Here is a 25,993-nt window from a genome sequence, read left to right as displayed (position 1 = left end):
ACATCTTCTTCGGAAGGAACATAAAGGGGCGACACCAGATATGAACTTCTGAATGAATTCATTGCAGAATGAATTCATTGCGCTATGAAAGCATTCAGTAGTAGTAGTAGTACAGAGAACCATATCGTTCTCTGTTTTTAACCTGTACTGTAGCACTTTGAGATCTATTGATGAAAAGGGCATTATAAATAAAATGTATTATTATTATTATTATTTATTACTTAACATCTAGAAGATAACTCCAGGCCTGGACAGATCTAAAACCTGTTTTGCTTGATGCAGATTGGCAAATGAAAAGTCCAATTCCAACAGCTTACCTCATTTTGAGCAGGGTAAACATACCCAGAAGTAAATAGTCTGCCAAATGTTGCTCTGAAAATCTTGCTTTTGGTTGATGAAACATATGGTCTTGTTATTTATAGTACTTTCTAAAGATATTACTCCATGAATTCCCTTAAACAAAGATTTAAAGTGTTGTTGTAATGTTCAGGTGCCTGGTCTCATAAAAGACAAAATAGCAACATTCCATACCTGAATTATCTCTGTGGATGGATATCAGGCAAACCACACTCAGCAGAAAATATCTCATTTGGTTCAAGGGAATGATAAATCTGTGAGTTATGCAAAATCTTTTGTCAAGCATGCAAGATGCTGTATGGTGCTTTCTGATTAACACTGGAAAAAGACATTTGAGGTGATCAGTATTGCACAGGCAGAGTGAGCATTTACAGTAAAGATTCTCTTATTGGATGCAATAAAGCTTTATTTATAATACTTCATAATGTTAAAGAGGAGTTCAGAAGTGGACTAGCAAAGGCGTGTTTGCCCTACAGTGGTGAGATACAGGAATAGTTCTTATCACCATGGGAGACGGAATAAATAGACAGATTGGCGATGAATGTGCATGTTCGTGTGTGTGTGATGGATGATGGTGGGCAGGATGAAGGCGTAATTACTATTGGGGACACAAAGACTAGTACCTTTATATAAAACAAATGTATCACAAATAGAAAGTCCTGGGGGAGAGAGGGACATTATCTGAGTCACCAACTCCATGCATGTCTCTGCCCCTATAGGGTCGAGGCAAGCAAAAGGGCAGGTGCACAGCTGCAACCACACACTGAAATCTCCCAAAGCACAAAGAAGATTTTATATTTGATGAGGGACAAATACAAACCAGCACATTTTTAAATAATAGAGGATGGATTTGTTGATGTGACTCATAAAATCACATCACAGAGGAGATTCAAATGCTAAATCCTACCAAAACATATTTAAATGATGACCTATTTAAATGGAAATTTCTTTAAAAAACAAAGAATAATTCCTTGTGTTTTTAAGTTGACCTTGTTGTTTTGTTTGTATTGCATATATACAGTACATATGCCTACATAATTTATGTATGTTTGAAAAAAGGTCTTCAAAATAAATTTAATAATAATAAATCCAAATGCCAAATGGTATAAGTTAAGTCATTTAATCGGCTTACTGTTTGACTTCCTATTTTTTCACAATTAACTGATTTAGCCTACAAAGGCATGTATGTGTCACTAAACGTGCAACATCTCCCATCATCTTTTAATTTTCTTATGAGCCTTAATACTCCAATAATGCATGGATTATGTCAGTGTTGTTTATCACAGAAATACACGTTTATGTGATGTTTTATGCTTCACAGACGTAGATTTTGTGGGTTGTGTTGAATGTTTATCAATTCACGGAACTGCTCTGCAATTTTACATGGCCTAATATTGATCTATGGCTAAGCCACACCCCCTCCACTCACTTGGACAAACAATCAACATTCAAGTGTCATACAACATTCAGCTGTATGACATTAAAATAAATCAAAACTGGGTTCCTGTAATGACTGGATCTCCTCCCTTCCCGGCATAGGAATGCAAAAGCCTGACATGGGAAATATTTAACAATCTACAGCCTTGGTTCTCAATTGGTGGGTCTGGACCCAAAAGTTGCCCCCCCCAAAAAAAGTGTCAAAAATTATCTCCTATTTAAACGTTTTTTTTCCTTCAGTTTCCTGGTTCCATTATTTGTTTTGTATATAGTCCATAATCCAAACTGCACAATTTTTAATGAAATAAATGTTATCTAAAAAGTTGAGAACCCCTTTTATAGGGCATTGGAACAGAGTGACATCATTACTGTTTAATACTAACAGTAGTACTAAACTAAATACTAAACATGAATCTTATTGAACAAGCCAAGAGGCTCCTGAATTGGATAGGGAAGTAAAGGACCCCTATGAACTAGTGTGTCCCAACACACACTCACTTTGTGGGCCAATTTGTCATTCTGCATGCTTGATGTGAGGAACAACTGGGCTATATATTTGAGATATCTCTCAGTGATTACCTAAAATAAAGGATACAAATGTGTCAACAATTACATAATATTATGAAGGGTATGTTCGTGACATGACTCACTGCCCCCCCCCCCCCCCCCCCCCTCCCCTCTGAGGCCAGATTGAATCTGACGTTTAGAGGCCAAGCATGGGAGTGATCACCAGATTAGAGCCCCCCCCCCTTCCCTTCCCCTCCCCTCCCATCCTCTCTGCTCTCTCCTCTCTCTCCTCTTTGACTTCGGAGGACAGGCAACGGCGGAGCTGCATCGGTGGATCGGCTTGGTGGTTTGCGGTCGGACAGGGATTTTTCCTCGGTGTGCTCCCGTCACGGAGGAATTTCTTATCTGATCATGGGGTCATCGTCACCACGATCCTCAGCATCTTCAGCCGCATCAGCACCACATTTTACTTTCTTAACAGCAGCGCTGGATCACGACGACAGCGCACTAAAATAAAAGTCTGGCTATTTATCTATCACCACTCGGGGGAACTTTCTGACACTTTTCCTGTTTTAATCAATTATAAAAAATTTTTTAAAAAAGCGTGAATAATGGAGATCCCAACTTCCCTGCTGGCGAGTCTTTTTTTGTTATTCCTTGGAGGAGATATTTTCACCAGGTAAGATATACCTTGTTATGTATACCTAGGTGTCTTCATATTATGCCCTGAGTGCGTCCGATGTTATTGACTTTGATTATTAGGAAAATAAAAAAATACACATAAAACAGTTAGCTTAAACTTAATTAGAACACCCTCTTGGCAAACGTGTAGCAGATACACCTAATCTAATTGACAACCAACACATTTGCTTGCTTGACTGTAACAAAGAATAGGCTACTATCTACAAAGTCAAATTGTTGTTCTTGGCTTTACCTCTGGACAGATGGACCTGTCGACACTGTCTGCATAATGCAAATACAGAGCACGAGGTTACATTTTCTATGGAGATAAATTCAGAGTGGGGTGAATGCTGCATTTAGCAGATAATGTCACCCTACCTTCATGCCTGCTTGATTAAAGTCAAATATCAGATTGTGACATGATGTACTTGTTAGAACAATCTCGTGCCTTCATTTAAACTGCTCATTTGATGTATAAAAGAAGATGTTCAGCTTGCAGAGCTTGCAGATGCAAGAATCTCAGAAAAAAAACATAACCTACTGATTTCTGCCAACATCTTCTGTTTAGTGCTTTGTCTGCTAAAATTGGTCTTAATACTGCTCAATTTTTGACTCAAGTAACATATTTAGCAAGTTATATGAAAACGGTGCTATATAGTGCTAAAAACAGTCACGTTAATAAAAGCCAGACCTGTTATTTTACCATTGCAAATTAACATATTCTGCTTGTTTTCTAAATATATAGATTGAGATACATTTTGATAAATAAATAGAATAGATTAAATTGCACAGATCTCTTGGTAACAACTGTGTGCTTTTCTAAGTTAACATCATCAGGTGTCTTTAATGATTTAAGCTTGAAATCTAAGTTTGCCTTAACTGCCAAACATAATAGGGTTTAAAGTGCATTCATCTCTGTGCAGTCAAGACATCCCAATGCTCTTGTTACAGTTTCCACAGAGCCTAAACACTGGCTCATGGCTTCTCACCAGCAGAGGCAGTAATAGTTTGTAATTGGATTTAACTCCATCCACTCATTCTGCTATAATTATTTGTACGCAGCAAAAAAGAAAATGTGGGCTTTTCCTGTAGCTTGTATTTTCTCTCTATTTTGAACACACTGCACTGAATGTTGCTAACTTCTTCATTCCTTGATTATCCCCCTGCTGATAAAGGTTGGCTGTGCAAGCAATTACAACCAATATGATGTAGTTAAATCACAGAGACAGTCTGTGTAGGAAGCATGATATGGAGAAGGTTGGGGTTGATAGACACAAAACCTGTTGCGACACTCGCATGATGTAACTTAATACCATAAATAAATGTAGCAAACTTAATTTGACCTAAAACCATGATTTTATTTTCTCACAAAGATTTTTTTTTGTCTTAACTGAACTACACTGCCTCCATAATCAAATCAATGAATATATTTGAACTACACATACCATGAAAGGTGACTGTTATGGTTAAATCCCTTTTTAGTGACAGTAATGCATAGGATAAGTGCATAACACTGATTATAACAGTCCCCAATCCTACTGCCACATGAACGTAATTTAAAATCTTGTGTACAAGGCAATGTTATGGGACAGATTAATAATACTGGCTATTGAAGGTAAATATCATTTAATAATCTTCTTCTTTTAGTTTGCATTTCCAACTATTTTTGGGCGGACACTGAACCTCATTTGCTCAATAACACATAAAAGTAACTTTCAGTATGTGAGTGTGTGTGTGTTTGATGATGATGATGACCCATGTAGGGCAATTCATTAGCATTTAAATGTTAATTGAATAGTTTCTTATTGTACAAGTAGTGTATAGAACACATTGAATTTTAATGGCAGTATTCAATGGCTTTGATTGTATGCAGTTTTCAGTGGGTTAAAGGGATACTTCACCCATTTACATGAAGCTGTGTATCATTAGAAACATGGTAGTAGTGTTGAATGGTCGTGAATCCAGCCCTCATGCAAATGGGTGAAGTATCCCTTTAAAGACTAAGTCAGCAAGGCACAGACTGTGCATTGTTTTATTCTAATACTGGTGAAACAGTTCCACCAAGCCCTGGATTCAGAGTAGAACTATTTCAACACAGACTTAGTTGGGGCTGACCTTTCAGAGTGCATCCAATAAAATAATAGCTGTGTGTTGCGTGGAGAAGAGACATGCACAGAACAGCGCTCATATTGTTTGAATAGCACATTAACGTACCACCTGAAACCTTATGTAAAGTCAGAAGTCTGTGGCGTATGTTCCTGCTTTTCACAACACACTTCCGCTGAGCTTTTTCCAAACACAGAATGTACAACAGCACATCGACGCCACGGTTTGATATCAGGGCATCTGCTGCTATATTCATATTGACTTTTTAATGGGACAGAGGGATGAGTGACAGCGACCAACAACAAGCTCTCCTTTATATGCACTCGTTTCATACACACTGAAGACCAAAGGTCTCAATGATGCCTGAAATAATGAAACATAAACTGTAAGAAGTCTGATATTGGTTTGTTGAAACAGACATAATCAGTTTTTTTTTTTACGTTTACTTTCTTCTACTTCTACATTTACTACAGTCCTTGCCATGTTGAACCCAAAAGCAGCATAAGGGTGTACCTGATGTTTGGTTAGTTATGTTGTAGCCTACACATTGGATGAGACATTAAACATGTTGTTATAACATTTACTGGTTCTATAAAGCCTTTCTGGTGATTGTGTTCGGAATATTTAAATATTCCATAACAACTCTTTGTGCATGTCTGATCGTAAATTCTCTATAGATAAGGGGACCAGGAGATGTTTCTTTATTTATATATGTCTCTTTTATGGTTTAACGATGTTGTCCAGGTCTATTTTTACTCGACTGTAATGGTACAGCACTAAAAACTTAAGATGACCTGGATTCCTACACCTATATAGAGTGAATCTCGGGAGACTATGGTGTCTCTGGGCCTGCCGTGAACCATACATACACCATTCTAATTTTGTTTGTATCTGTGTCACAAATATGTATAGATGTAGATATGTAGAGATGTACAGTGAAGTATCCCTAATTTGTTTTCAAACTATTATATAGACTTTTCTGTTGATTTGTTAAATGGTTCAGAAATGTTCTTTGTTTTTCCTGTAATGACAATGACCTCTGCACCTGTACAGCAGATGCCCGTTTGACAAGTAGTCTGGCTCCTTAAGCGTAAAGCAGCTGTGAGCATTAAAGAAAGCAGCCGTCATTGAGGGAAAAGAATACAGGGAAAACATGTTGAAATAAATAAATAAGGTGTATTTTATATATTTTTTTTACAGTATAGAAATATACAGCATAGGTTGGTACGAGCACCTTATGTACGAAGGGGATAATCCTCTGGGTGTGTGACTCGGGTTTGAATCCAACCTGTGCATTTTTTCCAGAATGTCATTCCCTGCTCTCCCCAATTTCTGACCCTGTCCTGGCTCCAAATGCCCCCTCAATAAACTCACACAAACACACAAGAACGACATGCATTTTGTTTGCATGCAGTTGCTCTCTGTCTGCACTGCCTTCTGCCATACCTGCAGATCTTACACAGCCACGACACAGCAAGACCGTTCAAAAATTCACAGGTCAGCTGAAAAACCCTGACTTTAGAAGGTAGTCCTACCCACAAATGTAGAGCCAGAACAAAAACGAACCTGGCACTCTCACTGAGCACTCTGAATAATGCAACAGTATAACATCCAGACCGGAGCTCGGAGGTTGAAAGGAGCTTTCCCCTCTCCTGACCTGAAGGTCTGGAGAAAGTTTTGAACTGGATGTGAGCAGAAGTGAACTCAGCAGAAAATTAGAGGGGTAGAACCTGTTGGGAAAGAGACCCTCCCTGGTATAAATCAACAAAGGTGGTTCATTTCAACTAGCATAAGACAAGAGAAAGTAAAGAATGACACTTACTTTTTACAAGTAGGGAGCCAACAACTTATCAAAATGAGGATAGAATTGCATTCGTAGACCTTGTACTTGAAGATGATGAAATTACGCGGATTAGAAGGCAACATAGTATTGATCGGCTAATTGTTTGACCCTTTAACATGTCATAAAGAGATAGAGGTATATTACTAAGACTGGAGATATTTCCTGTATACAAGAACGGATAGCATGGCTGCTTCAAGTCCCCTGTGTTTGTTTGGACATCGGCTGTGAACTCTTCAAAAATATCAACATATGATGTAGAATGCACAAGAATAATAGGGTCAGTGTCGATGCAGAGGGGATGCAACACACAAGAGGGACAGTAATGACAGAAAGTTATTTCAAGATATAGGCCACACCAAGCTGGCAATTATTCAGATGTATATGATGTGTCATTGTCACTCACAGAGACAAATGTGTCTGTCCAATTAGCTGGTGACAGATAAATTCCATTTTAGAAGTTGAGATGGTGACATGCAAAATCAAAAGGAAACAAGTCTGGTGTTTCAGTTCAACGAGCAACATTGTAAACTGGTGCATAGTGAGTCAGTGGCGGCATTGTTTTTATTATTTTTTATTTTCCAAATTCCAATAGCTGCTGTAACCATGAAATGTACGCTTTTCGATGAAAGTGTCTCATTTACAGGGTCACTTTTTAATCTGTAACACCAGGCACATTCAGTCTGTGCATGGAGGAAAATGCTGGAGAAACAGAATGCTTAATGTTCTGATCTTTTGTCACCTGAGTCTAACGTTATTATTGATTATTAATGCTAACATTATGTTAGTTCTGATCTCAGAATTAACATTACAGTAACCTCCTCGAGTCTGTACTTTACATCCCTCTCTAGAGGGCAGCCTCTAACCTTGTGTTAAACACATACACTATAATTATTAATGGATAAAGCATCTTTGAGTCCCGCCAATGGCAGTCGCCATACTGAAAATCCTGTCTCCACTTTACTTTTAGTCAATCTAATGACGGGCTTACAGCTGGAACTGAGGTGTGTTTTTAGCCTCTTGGCAAACTGCTATATCGTGTCCGCATCAGCTATGCACCTTATTGTGAGGAATGATTCTTCTGCATGAAATCAAAATAGAAACATTTTCTAAAAAATCTTGACAAACTGCAGGATTTTGTACTTTAGACAACAAGTATACCTACAGCCTAGTCTATAATATCAATCATCAATGTATGCTGGGTGAATAATATGGAGACCACTTCAGGGATCATGCTTGTCAGCATTAAATCTGTTATTACCTGACATATCTGATTCATATGTTCATAAAATATTTTCACAACACATTTACACTCTCCATGAACAAACAGGAGCAGGAAGAAGAAAACGTATAATACTTGCCCTGTACATAAATAACATAAATTACTGTCGATGCAGAATCGTTAACCTGTTGTTTTCTTTTACAACTCAAAAGTTATTAACAATGCCGACAGAAAATATCAAAAAACAATCATTGCAGAGTTAAATTTACTTAACAAATTTTCCCATAACTTTGTCTTGGGGCGGCAGTAGCTCAGTCTGTAGGGACTTGGGTTGGGAACTGGAGGGTTGCCGGTTCAAGTCCCGGCACGGACCAAGTTCGGAAATTGGTCTGGTAGCTGGAGAGGTGCCAGTCGATTTCCTGAGCACTGCCGAGGTGCCCCTGAGCAAGGCACCGAACCCCAAAACTGCTCTGGAGCGCTCGCTGTGGGCAGCCCCCTCACTCTGAGACCTCTCCATTAATGCATGTCACTGGAACCCTGTTTGTGCATGAGTGTGTATCTCGGCCTATGTGTGTGTCATTAGACAGAGTGTAAAAAACCGAATTTCCCCTCGTGGGATTAATAAAGTGTAACTTCTTCTTCTTCTTTGTACATTATTTTCAATTGAGTTAATTTTCCAGAACATTCCACTGTTTCAATGCATTTACGTTCCAAACATTTGTTTGAATGTAATGTGTTGGAATGGATTTAAATCTCTATGTCTAGGATCCTCATCATTAGATTATCATCGGATGGACATAGATTTATGGATGGACATAGATGTATAATTCATAGTTCATACTTTTTTTTAGTTTATTCCTATTCCATTATACAATGTAGGGTATATTTGATTTGTATGAATGACATATTTTATACAATTGTCAGTTCAATGTTTATAATATTAATCTATAGGAGTGGTTACAAAGCTTACATTTTACCTGGGGATGAATACATTTGATTAATTTTGATTTATTTAAGTTGCTTTTGTTCATTTTCTCATCTCAAAGGGAGGCACCATTTTTTTCAGTGATATCCCAGAGTTAGGATCAAGGGACTGGCCCTTCATTAGGGTACAGGTAACAAGAAGTATTGGTATATAAATCTAATCAGGCTTTTTATTGTGTGCCTGACATGATGTTCATAAAAAAGAGGCCATAAAGTCTTTCTTCTACACATATCCTCTCCCATTCTGTTTGATGAGAGCTCACAAACAGGCGGGTTCAAATCCAGGTTTCAGTAGAGTCTTATTATTGAAGTGCAACACAGAGGCAGAAGGAGGATCTGGAAATACACTGACAACTGCTAGTCACAGATGGAGACATGAGAAAATAGAAAGAGGCACTAACGTGTGGTGAATCTTCATCGAGAGTATTGAGAGAATGTTCACCCCCCTACATTATATGTCCTTTAATAGTATACAGTTATAGCTCTGTTCCTCTTCCAGGGCTGCACGTGATTCTGTCACTCTTTGTTGTCAAAGACTGCTAAATGAGCTCAAGATAACCAGAAATAAATGCTTTTATGTTATTTGCAAATATCTATTTAAAGAGTGACAAAAAATGGATCAGGGCTTAAGCAAATCTTCTGTCTGTGATGTTTTTCTTACATTCCCATCCATAAGCAGCTTGAAAACATGATTGATGAAATACTCAGTGCTAAGAGATGAAGACATGCAAATGCAAGCTTGTACATTTTTTTTTGTTTGGTCCTTAAGGTTAAATAACTTCTCATGAGCAAGGACGACATTATGCATTTTAGATATGTAAAGAGAGATTATATGAATGATAAGGCAGATGAATATATGCTAAGATAATGGTATAAGTAGGCTTGTGAGGTCAGGTTATAGGTGTGGCTCTTGACAATTAAGAGAATTGAATCACCAAGTGTGCGACAAGATCCGAGCAATCTGATAGTGTTCCTGGAAACAATTAACACGTCCACTCACTTTGTCAGGCTGTCTCATCCCTTCACTCGAGAAGTCCTTCTTGTGCTCTGTGTGTTGCTAGATTTGTTGAAGCAAATGCTTTCCTTTCCCATACTTAGCAACCACCAATTAGTGAGGAAATCCAGGAGTCACATAGTGATTAATTAATCCTCTCAGTGCTCCCTTTTAAATCACATAACACAGTGACTGTCAGACTAAAAATAGCTTACAGCTGCCACTATGTAGCCTAATTATAACATCATTGCAGTTTTTCTGTTTTTCCTGATATTCTGTGTTTTATAAATTCTTTTATTTAAAGGTCAGTTTCCCATGCAGCTGCACATAAATGTTTTTTTCTCATAGGTGATAGATAGTTAGAGGGCCGCCTTCTGCAAGCTTAGCTTGCTTGCCTTTCAGATGATAACTTGTGACTGCTATAACAATGCCTGAACTAAGTTCTTGAAAGTGCTATTCAAAAAATGAACACATGGTGGGGTGGGGCTGGTGGCGCAGTGGTTAATGTGCGCATCCCCATGTATGGAGGCTATAGTCCTCAACGCGGGTGGCCCGGGTTCGACCCTGGCCCGTGGCCCCTTTCCCGCATGTCACTCCCCTCTCTCTCTCTCTCTCTCTCTCTCTCTCTCTCTCTCTCTCTCTCCCTGATTTCCAACTCTGTGCCCTATCAGCGTCTAATAAAGGCATATAAGGCCAAAAAGAAATCTTAAAAAAAAAAATTAACACAAGGCAAGGAAAAAGACCTGCCACAACCCTGGAGCTCTGCATCACAGCTAAGCTGAGGTCTTCCTTCAAAGATAGCGGAACATACAGTTACAACCAGTTTGAGAACCTATCATTAATCAATACGTTAGGAATAATTTCCCTGATAACCACAACAATCTTTGAGTGGCTTATTTAATGCACAGATGTTATAGCCAGGATTGATTTTATTTGGTTGAATAAAGGTGCATCTTTTTCCTCCTATTCAGTAGTGCTAACCCTGCTACTGAAGCACCAATGTCTCTGATTGAAGTAGAGGGATACTTTAGGACATTGCTGTTCAATGGAGCTTTTGATATTGTTTTACAATATAGCATCACCTGCTTACTTTAAGGTCCAGTGTAGTTGGTTAATGAACCAATTAGTTCACTATTGAACCAGTACGCTGCTGAATGTGGGCCGGCTGTGGCTTGGTTGATAGACGCGGTCGTCTTTTAACCAGAAAGTCAGGGGTTCGATCACCAGCTCCTGCAGCTCCGTGTCGGATTTGTCCTTGGCAACACAATTAAATCCAAGTTTCTCCCGCTTCTTACTCAGTTGTGTAGAAATGGGAATAGTTTTAGCGCTTTGAGTAGTTAAAAAGCTTGGAAAGTGCTCTCAAGTCCTTCTGTAGTTTAACATTTGTGTACACGCAAAAAAATACATGCAATAAATAAACGTGAATAAACACGTTTTAGCTTAAACAGTTGTGTACAGTCAGAATGGACTGATTTATATTGTTTGAGAATGTAATGGAAGTATTTGGTGTTGCTACCATGAAAATGTCGTACATCAACGGAAGTGTTTTGTATTCACATGAGAAAACGAAGATGTGCTTGGTTTCTCTGAATTTGTCACAGTTTTTGGGCAGAAAACAGGGAGGGAGGACCCAATTGTAGAATAAACAAAAATGCTGATTTATTTAAACAAAAGCCAAAAACAAAGTCACTCAAACAATAATCCAAAATGTACAAAAACCACAAGAAGAAAAACAAAGCATATCCAGTGAGCATAAAACACAGGGCAACGTCCAACTAGTAGCACAGACCAAAAGACAATGAACTGATAAGGGGGTAACAAAAACACAGAGACGAAATAGACAGGGGTAATCAGACACAGGTGAAACTCATAAGACAGGTGAGGACAATCAGGGTAATCAAGACAGGAGGGAAACGCACGAGAGGCAGGAAACAAGACAACACTGAAGACCAGAACTACAACTTAAATCAAGGAACACTAAAGACTGACCCAAGAAACATTAATGTACAAGTAAAACAGGCAACAATATTAAAGACAACATAGAAGGACACGAGGAAACAAAGTAACACGGAAAAACAACACCAGGGAATAAATGAAACGGAACGCAAAACTCAGAAATACAACATACACAAAACCAAACCATGACAGAATTACCGAGAGAATTATCTGAATCACGTGTATTTATAAGAGGTGCGAGTGTTTCTCTTCACCACACCTGTGTCTCAGTTGACCTTAATGGAGATCATGTATTTGCAGCAATTAACTTGTTGTTTCTTGAGTCACCGCATAGCCAGTCTGAATGCATTTCAGATGCATCATGTGATATTAGTGAAGCATGACTAACTAGCAAAGCTGATCCTGACAGATCACAGTGTGATTTGTGTCTGAACTGCGGTGTCTACAAACTAACATCATCATCTTGTCTCAAAATAAAACTAGGTCAAACAAAACAGTCTCTGAATATTTGCCCCTTAATGTTTTTATTCATTTTGTATAAAAACTTTACTCCTAATTTCAAGATAATTCACTTGTTAACTAAGAGAAACAAAGCAGATGAGTTCACATCCCATGTTAAGTTCACAGAGTGTTAGTTGGTGAAAAAAATCCTGTCCAAATGGTTGGTGTGTCTAGAGTTTTTAGTATGTAATGTGACATTTTGTGTGTGAGCTGCTGAACAGCAAAATGGTGTGACAAAATGACTTTTCATTATCTCTGTGCTATACGCTATGACTGTGCATTCTCGAATTTCCCTGGATTAATAAAACATTCCTGATCTGAAAGAAGATTGCAGAAAGAGGGCAGAAAACCAGGCTCCTGTTGGTCGATGGCGCAGTCGCTTTCTCCTTCCTCAAGACAGGAAAGTCGCAGCTGTGCACCTGTTCATGTCTTATTTTCAGAACAACACAGGGCCTAGTTTGACAGTCTTAAACACATAAACAAGGCAAAGTGATTTGGGACATGTCCAATTTTGCTAGTTATGCACAATTTAGGAGACAAATGTATAAACAGCTTTGATTATAGATGTGTATTTAGGCATAAAATGAATTGTATCAGTGTTCATTCACTTTAGGAGACAGGTGCATCTGCAGGCTGGCAATGGGGTTTGGTCTTTATTCTTAAATAGAACAAACTCTGGTCAGCTCCTTTATCTTCTCTCCTCTCATTGTGCCAAACTGTGTGAACACATATTGAAGTATGCAATGTCAGACTGAAATGATTATTTTCTTGAGGCATTAGAAACTACCAGAAGGGTGAACACTGGTGAACAGTGAGGCCCACAAGTGTTACTTCATTATTTATTAAAATTTCCACACATGCCTTGTTCATTGATGTTCTGTGTGCTCAAAATCAAGTCAAGGTAGGCTGTAAACATTTACTTGTTTTCTCTACTGGAACGTTTGGCTATATTCTTGTGCATTCATGTGAATAATGGACATTGGACAGTCTCTATCGATATGTCTGGGTTTGATTGGAATTTAAGAATTCTTATAAATCAGACACTTGAGAGCCCGTGGGTTTGGGCTTCTGTGTGTATTTCTGTGTTCATAAGACACAATGTGCATTGGAACAAGCGCACATGATGGATTCCGAGTAAGCGGGTTTCTAAAAGCTACCTTTTAGATGCAAAACCCTGTTATAAGAAGTTCCAGATTATGATTAACCAGTGAGTGCTTCATTGTGAGCAGTGTTTAAAACAAGCTCAGGAGGTGGTCCCCGAGACAGAAATATGCCGCTTCTTGCCTTAAAACAAGGGGGGGAATAACCACAAATAACTTGAAACTCTTGTCGATCAAAGTTAAATGAAAACAGCTAAAAGGCACCATATCAAAATATAAAATGTTTGATGTCATGAGGTGGATATTACTTTGACCCGTGAATTCCAGCTCCCTGGAATTTTTGTTAAGGGTGAAATGAGACCTTCAAAGATGCAGTTGTGTCATTCCTTTCCATCAATGTGACTACAGGGAGAAACTTAGGAGGCTTATCTAATGTGCACCCAAAAGGCCAAAAGGAATATATAGCAGTAATTTTATAGAAATATCTAGCACTATCTGTAAAAGAGGATCGAATAGTGTAGTATGATTCTTTAAAGTACATGTTAATACTATGAGCTGATTCTGAGCTTAAATACTCAGTATTCCAGTGTCCATGTAAACTATACAAATATGATTACAGCTGCAGATAACACTGAACTTTACTGAGAAGTTAGCCACTTATTGTTTGCGCAGGTACTGTAGGTGGAGCAAGAGCAGTTGAACATAAATGAACATGATGAAAGTAGAACAATGCATGCACTGCATGATCAGTTGTCAAGTGGAGAGGTGAACAATAGCTCCTCTGATAATGGCTTTACTGATGCACTAACAAATAGAAACACATCATTTCAAGTGTTCTGCATGTGGTGTGGTACTGAAATCTACCTAACATGTTGCAAGTGACATGTGAGTGAAATGTTGAGGAAAAACATAATGTTGGCTGTTAAACTGTCAAAACGGATGACAGGATTAATTTGTTTAATGAAATGTCAAAAACCACAATTGTATGTTTGTATGTGTATTTATGCTGGGACAGTGGTAAGGAAGGTATAATGCTGTTCTCATGATATGATCTGGTGTGTCATGTTATTAAACGGTAATAAAGAGTCAATCATGCACACTGTTGTATTTGTCTGTATGGTTTCTGAGCTCTGCATTGTGTCACGCTCCCTGTTTTTGCATTGCAAAACTGCCCCCTGGTGTCTGAACTGTGCTATTCTTTCTTCAGTATTTACCCAGAACCCCTTTGACGGTCCCTCAGGGCAACAAGGATGTGGGGGTTGTATTTTAAACCCAATGAATAGTTTGATAGTTTAATCCTTAACAATGTTGCCTTCTTAAGAAGTTAAAGTGATGGAGGAAAAAGCACAAGTATTGCCACTTTACATGTGACATTTATGCTGATTGATCTAATCCAGAAGCCACTTATCATGCTGTTGTGTTAACATTTGATTGTTTGTTTTTGTATTGTCCACAACACACAACTTATTGTACTTATTAATTGAAAGACTGTGGGCCCAGGATTGTTATTTCACTTAAAGGTAAGAATGTGCAAGGCAAGTAGGGTTGAACCATTTTTCTACCTATACAGCAACTTATAAAGTCTTACTCTCCTGACATTGAGAGCTTTTTTTCTCTGTATGTTTCTGACTGATACAGTCTCTGTTTATGAGCTTTCCTGATGACAAATGGTTTCATGGTTGAATGCTGAAGGATGCTGTATCTGCTGTTGTCTCCTTTAGGGCCATGCTGAGTGACATTGGGGACTATGTAGGTACCGACATTGAAATATCCTGGTTACCTAATCTGGATGAATTAATGAAGGGCTATGCCAGAAATTTTCGCCCTGGGATAGGAGGTGAGTATGAGATCTACTGCTCGTGGTGTTTGGGTTTGCATTTCATCCCGTCACATTTACAGCCATCCTTAGCATCGAAAGTTACAACAACAAAGGACCTTAGCATTTCCTTTTTCCAATTCCATCATCTCCAGAGGTGTCTTTGTTTTCCTGTATGACAATAAACCACATCTGTATTGTCCATATATGAAAATCAGCATTGACTTTTCGGCAAAGAAACATTTCAAATTAAAATTCCCATTAAGGCAAAGAGGGAGATGGGGGCTGAAAACAATAAAAATCCCTCTGGAGAATCTGCTAAGAATGGCTTTAAGATGCGAAGAATCCAACGACCACAGCGATAGATTTCTCAATCTCACAGCTTAACTCAGCTGAGAAAAGGTGAAAATGAGGAGCAGCAGCATCGCTTTCACCACATATGGCTCCGTGCACGTCAGATGTGCAACAAAACCATCCGATCACAGCATCACGTGGTGAATACATTTCTATCGATGTTACATTATATTGACCACTGAGGAATCATGTCATTTTATTTGGAATCATTCCCATCATTCAACCCACATCATGTAGCATTAGTCATGAATTTGTGTTTGTGTCATGACGTTTACACGGTGAGAGAAGGATTCATTAATATTTTCTATATCTTAAAAATGAGATAACGATCAAAAATAGGACTTTTTAAATATTTGTGTATTTCTTAAAGAGAATCCACACGGGTAAGGTGATACACAACTACAATAACAAGTATAAGGTTTATTTTAGCCTATGCCTTTATTTAGAGATATGACAGTGGATAGAGAGAGAGAGAGAGAGAGAGAGTAGGGGATGACGTGGGAAAATAGCCACAGGTCAGAATCGAACCATGGCAGTCCACTTGGAGGACTATAAGCTCTGTACACAGGGCACACATAACTGCGACGCTACAGACGCCACACAATTAAAGTTTTTAATGAAATATTTACGGTTTGGAAAGTACAGACAGATTGTTTTTTCTTCATGTGGGAACATAAAAAAAGACAAAGTAGTGATGGATTTAATTTATCAAAATTCATACTATTTGTGTTGTGTAAATGTAAACCCTCGCTTTTAACCTACTCAGGTGTTTGCACTACGCAAGAAAATCATTTCTGAATCCTATGGATCTTAGTAAGAGTAAAAACCTTAACAATAGATTCTGTTTGTTCAAAACAACTGATTAACAGAAACCCAAGAGGTCATGACAATATTTTTTTCAAGACCTACTTTTGCATCCCTTTAAATGCTTCTGTATTCCCCTTATGATAACTTCTTCTTTTTCTCCCTCTTCTTTTAAGCTGTTAGACTTTTTCTTTCTGAATTTTACATTGAACTTGGCATTAAATATGCTGAAAGGAAATGGATAACAGCATGGTTACAGATGGATGTAACTGGGTTAAACTGCAGTCATTGTTTTAATAAAAAAAGAGAGAAGATTATAATGCCAATATTAATAGATGTATGTATTCATCTATTTATTGTTTTTTATGCCATACAGTTCTGCAGTGTGGGTCGGTCCCTCCTTGCCGTTTGTCTTTCCTCTCCCTTTTTCTAGATTGTCCTTCCATATAGATGGATACTGTGTGTTAATCATAAGGCGTACCTTTATTTTAGTCATGCAAATTCAGTTTTCTTACTTGTACAGTAATATTATGCATTTCAAAAACTGAATCAAATAATGTGAATTCCATAACTTAAGTCTTCTCAGTGTAAATAATACAGGAACGTGGGGAGATAAGAAATCATAAATGCAACGTGTTTTCATCAAAATGTCTTTGATTTACAGATTTAGACTACGTTACTATAAATAAAACAGCCATTAAAACTGGAGCTATGGGGAACAGATGGTCTAGCGGTTAGGTCCTGCTGTGCCATGTACGGAGACTGCAGTTCTCCAAGCAGGCAACCAGCACATCTCCTCTCCGACATTCCTTACTCTCTCTCCCTGATTACCAAATCTACCGCCCCCCCCCCCCCCCCCCAAAAAAAAGACAATCATGTGTAAAAATACATGGATTATATTTATAATTTAACAACAAATAATAATAAATATAGTAGGTAACATAAATGTTTTGGTAACAATAAAACAAATGTCTCCATGACCTCTAGTTGCTCTTTATACATTGCGTTCCTGCCTGTCAAACAGACACTTCAGAGAGTGTTAGTAGCAGTAGTTAATTCAATCAAGAGTTACAATGTAGCAATGTCAAAAATACAAAGATATTCAAGTTTCAAATAAAAACATGTAGGGATTAAGCTGATGGGAAAGATGTGTGCTGAAGTTTAAGCTTGCTTTAATGACCCTTTTTACTTTAAATAAACTTGAACACAACCCAATAACACAATAACAAAATAAAGTTTCAGAACATTCCACACTAATGAAGTGGGAAGCAAATAAAGAAGATACAATAAAGAGTTTCAATCTTTTCTTAGTCACATGTTCTTTATATCTGTTTATCATCCTTTTTTTTAAATTTAAAAATATACTTCCCCCTCAGGGAGTTTGAATTAGACCCAAATCCAAGTGCTGCATACATTCAGCTTCTTTCACATTGTACATTACCCATATTGCCTGAGAACTGCATAAAACACATCAGAAGTAGAGAAAATATAAAGAGGTTCAGGAAATGTTACAACACCATGATGCTATTACACAACCCATACAGCCTAAGAAACACTATTCAATCATTATGCTTTTAAATCACTTCCCACTGTACTCAGAAGCTGTGGTCAGTCACATGTAATTATACGTTAACTGTGACTCAGTCAAGAAATAGTTGAAGCAAACAAAGCAAGAGGGCAAAACATAATTCATGGGCATTATTTACAACATAAAACCTTTTTGAAATAGGTAACACTTTACATCCACTGCAGAGCTGGTAGATTTTTATTCACTGTTTTTAGGGATGATGTTGAATGGGGGGAAATTCTGAAATATGATTCCTTAATGTTCAGTATAAATAGCCTTTCATTCTGCCAATTGAACTCCCCGGTAGATTCCGAACTCTCATATCCAATAGCATAGGCGCAGTCTATGCTAATTATATGACAAACTGTTGAATTAAAAAAATACATTAGTGTGTGTGTGTGTGTGTGTGTGTGTGTGTGTGTGTGTGTGTGTGTGTGTGAGTGGGTGCGTGTCAATGTTGGCGGGAGCTCAGTCTGTGCGTGTCTGTAAAAGCTCAGTGCAGTTCATGAATGCCCACAGTTTGATGTGCCACTTAGCTTGGTTAAGCTGAATAATGCTTCATCTCTATGCACTGGAGAAGTGTAGGAGACGTGGGAGGATGGTAGGTGGGAGGGAAACAGATGGGTGATGGAGTGAGAATGAGAGCTACTGATGGATCCAAAAGGAGCAGGGAAGCTACGTGTGGGTGTGTGTTTAATTGTGAAGGGTTAGGTGTGTTTTCCTTTTCTTACTTCTCCCTCCATAGGTCCACCAGTGAATGTGGCCATGGCTATTGAAGTGGCTAGCATTGACCACATTTCTGAAGCCAACATGGTAATGTATACATTCCCTTTCTCAAACCTTCTACAGTGACGTTCTCTTAATTCCCTCAACTTTGCTATAGCTGCAAAGATCACATATTTGCTATTAGCATAATCCTGATTTATCGTGGAGCGTTTGTAAGTACTCAATGTGAACATATGTGACACATTAGCTGAGTTAAAAGATAATCTGATACTTTGATGAATATGGTACGGTTAGAATAAAATCTAGTGGGGAGCTCTCATTGTGAATGTAGTCATGATTCTTTTACAAACAAAGCCATCTTTTCCTTCCTTCAACAGAAAAAGTTTAAGAGTGTTAGATTTCTTTTAAATGTCACATATTATGCAAATACACGTTACCATGTTTTTCGAACACTAATATATGTCACTATAGTCTATCCTTTTCGTCTTTTGCCTGCTCCACTTTTCAGAAAATGTGTCCTCAACAGGACATTAAGAGGTTTTCCCTTTGTGACATCACAAAGGGCAGTAACCCCTCCCCTAGGTGGGTTATAATCCAACCGCGAAGTGTCTGCTGTGTCCCATGAGCTTGCCTTCTTACTGAAAAGGAGGCAAGGCAAGGCAATTTTATTTATATAGCACATTTCAACAACAAGGCAATTCAACGCGCTTCAAACAAGACATCAAAAGCATTATGACAGGGAAGAAAAGAAGGAGGAGGATTATATGTGACCTTTACTTTTCTTGAAATTGATACTATTAATGACTCCTTTGAGAAATAAAATCCATTAAAGAATAGTAGAGCCCTAGAAGATACTATTCACATATTTTTCCACATACCGAGTAAATTCCAGTGTTTCTTGTTCCTTGCAGGATTATACCATGACTGTGTTCTTGCGGCAGAGTTGGCACGATGACCGCCTGTCCTACAATCACACCAACAAGACATTAGGGTTGGATAGTCGATTTGTGGACAAGCTGTGGCTCCCTGATACTTTCATCGTTAATGCCAAATCTGCTTGGTTTCACGATGTCACCGTGGAGAATAAGTTGATCCGCTTGCAGCCCAATGGAGTCATCCTATACAGCAGCCGGTATGAGTGAACAGAATACTGTCTTTAATCGTCAAACCAGTTCCAAACCTGTAAACCTCCACAGTTTGTATCAACATGCGTTGATGTTTATCTTGTGCTCTATAGACAAGATTTCACCAAAGGCAACCGGGACCTCAATATAACAATATGTACAAAATATATATTGAGTAATGAAAATGTGTACTTTATACTTTAATAAAAGACATTGTAAATGTATAAAAATCATACAAATTAAAATGTATAGGTATCAATCCTACAGTATTACTCTGCTAAAGCTATGCAACATTATAAACATTAAAATAGAAATTATCAATATTATCCTGACAAAATATAACATTGAGTAAAAGCTTTCTAAAAGAAGAGGAAGCCAAACTCCATGGGGCTTTATTGTTCTTAGCTCTGTGTTCACTCTAATGGGATGGCACTTCCTTCAGCTTGTTTTTGTCTCATTTAGAGTCTCAAACATGTTTCAGACATGTTTGATTTTTTTGGTCAACCCCGTCCTTTTCCAATTGTTAGCCCTTCTACAGTTCCACACACTCAGGGAGTCTGTTTTTAGAAGCATAATCTTAGATTGTCACCACATTAGAATAATTGCAGAAGAACCATCAGACTTTTTTGTTCTTCTATGATACAAAGTAAAAATAAGAACCAAACCATCTTTGGCAGTAAGTCCATATGGACATGAGACTTACAAACAGCTGCACTCCATTGGCACACTAATGGACAGATGCTGTGCAGCAGGGAGTGAGGGGCTGCACTGAGAGAGGTTGTTTTTATCTGAGAGACTTGAGCTGAAAGGTGACTTCTACATGTTTAAAAGTTGCATATTATACCTTTAAAATGTTACCAAAAAATCATGAATGAGTTTTGATCATGGAATGTGTTGTAGCTGTTGACAGGGATCTACTACAAGTCTAAGGGCCTGTTGATTAAGACTGAGTGACTAACACTGCAAAAGGGAGAAGATGAAAGTCTGATGATCACAACAAACAGCAACCTCAAGTGTAAAAAAGACACTTTCACAGGAGTTTCCACTGACTGATAACATCAAAATGATGACTCTTTTGTTGCTCAGAATTGTATATTCTATTTTCTTTTTTTAGTATCACTTCAACAGTGGCATGTGATATGGACCTGACCAAGTATCCCATGGATGAACAGGAATGTATGCTAGACCTGGAGAGCTGTAAGTTGGGGTTTACACACTCATTTCACACATAATTGAGGGAAAAGTAGCTGTCTTTATATCTCTCCGTGTGTCCTTAAATGAAAGGGACATCTAGAGGAGTCTACTTTGTTTTGGTTTTATTTTATACATTTTATTTGATTCCATGCTTTCAAGCAGCTTTGTTAAGAGTTAGTGATGCACAGATGCATTGGTTCAACTTTGGTATTGGCCAATATCAACCATGACATTGGCACATCAGCAAATAACCCTCTGGTCCCGAATATGTTTGCAAGCTACTGTAATAGGAAACATTAATACATTTACTTTGGACACTAGATTTGAGGCACTTTTGTGAATTCACGCAATGTTTATTTAAAGATATAAAATCTTCCTGTACGCCTCGAAAGAAGGATAAAAGTGGTGAGCAACCCTATAACTAATGCATCTTTCTAATTCGGACGAATTTTTTCACCCCCTAGATGGTTACTCCTCAGAGGACATAGTGTATCACTGGTCTGAGAGTCAGAGACACATCCATGGCCTGGACAAACTGGAGCTCTCCCAGTTCACCATCACAGACTATCGGTTTGTCACAGAAATGATGAACTTTAAATCTGGTGAGAGTTCATTTCAGTTTCTTCTTTTTGTCTCCAGTTGTCAAGTTCTTTCAGTTAAAAAAACCCTTGCATGTTTCTTGATTTTTTTTCATGCATTATCTACTGTTGTGAGATTTTGGACTTGGTTTGCCTCTTACAGTGAAGCCTCAAATTCCATTTGATGCTTAGTTTTTTTTTTAAAAAACATCAAGCAGTTTTGTGGTCATATTCTATGCAAAGAGGGAATGGATCAAGTCAGGCTCACTGCTGAGCCAGGCAGGGGGTTTAGGAGATGAGAGGAGCTGCTACTGCAAGTGTAGTTTTAATACTCTTCTATATCTTGTAGAAGCCTTGCTGCCATGGAAACGTGATAAGTCAGTCATCCTATAGTATCAGTATCTGTGTAGAACAACTGGACATTTTCTAACTGATAATTAGCTTCTCTAGTGAAGCAGATTAACTCAGTGTCTGTCCTCTTCTTCCCAGCGGGGAGATTTCCAAGACTCAGCCTTCGCTTTGAGCTGAGACGTAACCGAGGTGTCTACATCATACAGTCATATATGCCTTCAATTCTTCTGGTTGCCATGTCTTGGGTATCCTTCTGGATCAGCCAATCAGCAGTCCCTGCTCGTGTATCCTTAGGTCAGTATTGGTTACTTTTTACCTTTTGAAATAATGTCTAAAAAAGTGTCACTTTAATCAGTGAAAATATTGATTAATCTGTTGAGTCTTTAACCATTTAGCATGAGTGTAACATGCTCTTGTTGTCAGGTGTTGCAGCTTGCTTAGTCATACATTGAACTGCCAATAGCCAGACTTTTAGTTTAAATTTTTGAGTGAATTTGTCTGGGATCATAAAATTCTCCTGTCTCTTTATCAGCAGTTTGGCTTCTTTAAAAAAAATTACAAAGTTAAAATGTTTTAGTTGGTTTGAGCCAAAGAAAAATATCATATCATCGTTAAAAATGTAAAAGGTATCTTCACTTGTAAAGGTATCTTCACTTGCAGTGTATGATCCCTTATACATTTCATTGCAATATGTGTGCAATACATTGATTTTTGATGTGGAAGATTTTGGTTAGACACCTGGCCAAATTCTTGTTTGCTTAACCATTGTAGAGCCATAAAGGTAACTATTGTAAAAAAACAACAAAAAAGCCTATTAGCTTCTACTGTCATGAAGATACTGTTGTTTATCATTCTGTCAATAATTAGCTTTGACACATAAGAGAAGAATTGAGTCTCACTCAGTAGGACCAAAGAGACAGAAAAAATAGGGTCTTATTACTTTTGTATTATCTTGCTTTGGTAGACTATAACTACAGAGAGTACATAAAGAATCACTGCTAGTTGAGCATTTAAGATTTAACATCAACAAAGAAATGAAAAGCTGAAGGGTGAGTAGTGTGTACTAGTTATTACCTTCAAAATGTAAAAATAAGGGTCACATTGCAGCAGCTCCAACTATGGTTGTCATAACGAAGCACTGGGTATGGGAGTTCAGACACTCTTATTTAAAGCAATGAGTTTTTTTTATGCTTTGATGTCATATTCCTCAGCTACCCACCACATAAATAAAAAAAAACATAAAAGTCATTCAGGATAGCATAAAGTACAATTGCAAAACAAATTGTGTTATGGATTAAAACAGCATAAGCTAAATGTTAAAATTATAATTTATCATAATTTTCTTTGACCTTTAAAAATGTCAAAGAATAGCCTTTGCGGTATTTCTTCCTATACAACTGGGTCAGTGCTTGCATATTTTTCTTGTTTATCTATTTATTTGTCTTTCTCGCTTTCTCGCACACACACACAAACACACACACACACTTACAAAATGTTTTTTTTGCAGATGCACTATACAAAGTAAATTATTATTTTTTGAATGACACATTCAAAGCAAATGACATGACTAACTATCCAATTAGTAAGTAATCATGCAAACATGTATCAATCAATATGTACTCGCAACCAAGTGAGTTGTTTAAAATGAAATTAGCTTGATATAAAGACATAATACATAATGAAGGTCCTACCATTGACAAGACTGCCATCTAGTGGCCACCAAATGAAATACCTCAACTGTACTAATGTACAATGCTGATCATCTTCAAAGTAATTTTAACAAGACCAGTTGTAGTTCAATAAGATTGGAGGCTGAAGTTTCTGGTTGCAGTATTGAGAAAGAATCTCTATGACAGGATAAAGTCATAGAATTGATATCAGATTGTTTTTAGCCATTTTGGCATCATCTGATGTCTTATTCTATTTAATAATTATTGTAATGATAGATATAGATATTAAGGAAAATGCAAATTGGATCTCAAGATAATCCAGCTATGTGGTGGTGCCTCCAGCATGTGTTTTAAGTCTCAGATCCCTCACGTGTACTTTGTGTTTGTGTCCTTACCACAGGGATCACTACTGTTCTCACTATGACCACACTGATGGTAAGCGCCCGCTCCTCCCTGCCGAGAGCATCAGCCATCAAGGCGTTAGACGTCTACTTCTGGATCTGTTATGTGTTTGTGTTTGCTGCACTCATTGAGTATGCCTTTGCGCACTACAACGCTGACTACAGACTTAAAGAAAAGGCCAAGGTGAAGGCCAACAAGCTCAGCTCGGAGGTGAGGAAATCATTTCCCATCATGTGCTTCCATCAGTATAGAGGTTTTGGGGGATGGAGTGAAGGGGCTGTAAAAACATTATCATGGCCAGGCATTCAAACTGATGCATTGACATTTCACTGACTTCTAGGTAAACAAACACATTTCTACTTAGCATACTGAACTACAGGATAAAATACGAAGTACAAGAGAAAAGAAGAGCATTGCTTTTGATCTTAAAATATCAAGACTTTAAAACTACATAAAGCTCTCTGCAGATCATCACTGAAATCTGGTATTACAGAAATATCTCACACATATGAAAGGATGCTTTATTGCATGGAAACAGGGGAAAACATGTCCTTCTGCATCCCAAAGCATGCAGAGCTATTATATTCTGCTTTTTTTATTTTTTAGATATTTAAAGTGCGGCTGAAGGGTTTACTGTCACTTCTCCCTGTTATGTCAAATAGGTTGCTTGATACTGAGAGATTATAAATCACATTCTTTGAGACCTCTACAAGTTTTTACATTCTTCTGTGTGCCTCCCTACAGTCCATTGTGAAGAATGGAAAACAGGCTATGGTTCTGTTTTCCCTTTCGGTTACCGGTATGAACCAGAGCGTGATGATAGCCAACCGCCATGGACGGGCCCAGCGTTCAAGCAGTGAAATCCCCGGAGAGGGCGGCAGCGAGGAGACTGAGCCGAGGAGGAGAAGGTCCAAGCAGACAGAGGAGACCAAGGAGGAAAAGAAGTGCTGTTCCAAGTGTGTCTGCAAGCCCATTGATGCCGATACAATCGACATCTATGCCAGGGCTGTTTTCCCTTTCACTTTTGCTGTGGTGAACGTGATCTACTGGGTGGCTTACACCATGTGAAGAAAAGGCAACCTTGCTTTGAGAATGGCTGCCATCTAGAGCTGTACATAAGACACTGCTGGAGCTGTGCAGCTACAAAGCTGGCAGAAAGATGCAGCTGAAGTAAATCGTAGGCCTCAGTTAGAAATCAAAATGTAAGAAGAAAAAGTGTTAAGCCTTTGACAATGAATATCTGGTTATTAATGATTTATGGAAGTAGTAAGGAGTACACAAAATGTAAAAAGGACTTCCTTTATTTAAATACAAATACAGAAATGAAGTCACAGAACTAGGTTGCCTATTAAAAGTACACATATATATTGTGAAGTTGTAGAAGCTTTACAAAAGGACATATTGGCAAATGTTCCTGCCGAAAGTTCTGCCCTCAAGCTGACATCTTCAAAAGACGATCGCATACAGTTGCTGAACTGCCTTCGAAAAAACCTGGAGTGAAACAATGTTATTATCTCTGTTCCATGTATCCCACAACACCAAGCCGACTAGAGGATAACATGATGAGGTGTACTATGACTCTGCATGGCTCGAATCTCGTCCGCTTCCCCTGTAACTCCCCCCCCCCCCCTCTCTCTCCTCTTTCCTCCATCTGTTTTCTTTCAACTGATTTTTTTTTTTTGTCGAGTTCACACACCTGGAGTGTTTTATCTCCTTCTGCTA

At 38.1% G+C, this 25,993-nt stretch overlaps 1 protein-coding gene across 1 annotated transcript; it reads left to right on the top strand.

Moving 5' to 3' along the window:
* The first annotated feature begins 2,575 nt into the window (after positions 1-2,575).
* On the top strand, positions 2,576-25,896 carry gabrd (gamma-aminobutyric acid type A receptor subunit delta). The gene is made up of 9 exons (XM_079359231.1): positions 2,576-2,980; positions 15,407-15,522; positions 18,972-19,039; positions 19,864-20,084; positions 21,191-21,273; positions 21,735-21,872; positions 22,338-22,493; positions 24,270-24,481; positions 25,016-25,896. The coding sequence occupies exons 1-9, from the start codon at positions 2,913-2,915 to the stop codon at positions 25,337-25,339; spliced, it is 1,386 nt and encodes a 461-aa protein (XP_079215357.1). The 5' UTR covers positions 2,576-2,912; the 3' UTR covers positions 25,340-25,896.
* The last annotated feature ends 97 nt before the right edge of the window (positions 25,897-25,993 follow it).

Source organism: Symphodus melops, assembly GCF_947650265.1.
Source record: "Symphodus melops genome assembly, chromosome: 13".
Lineage (NCBI taxonomy): Eukaryota > Metazoa > Chordata > Actinopteri > Labriformes > Labridae > Symphodus > Symphodus melops.
Note: the sequence above shows the minus strand (reverse complement) of the source record. Positions and strands in the feature narration are given on the sequence as shown.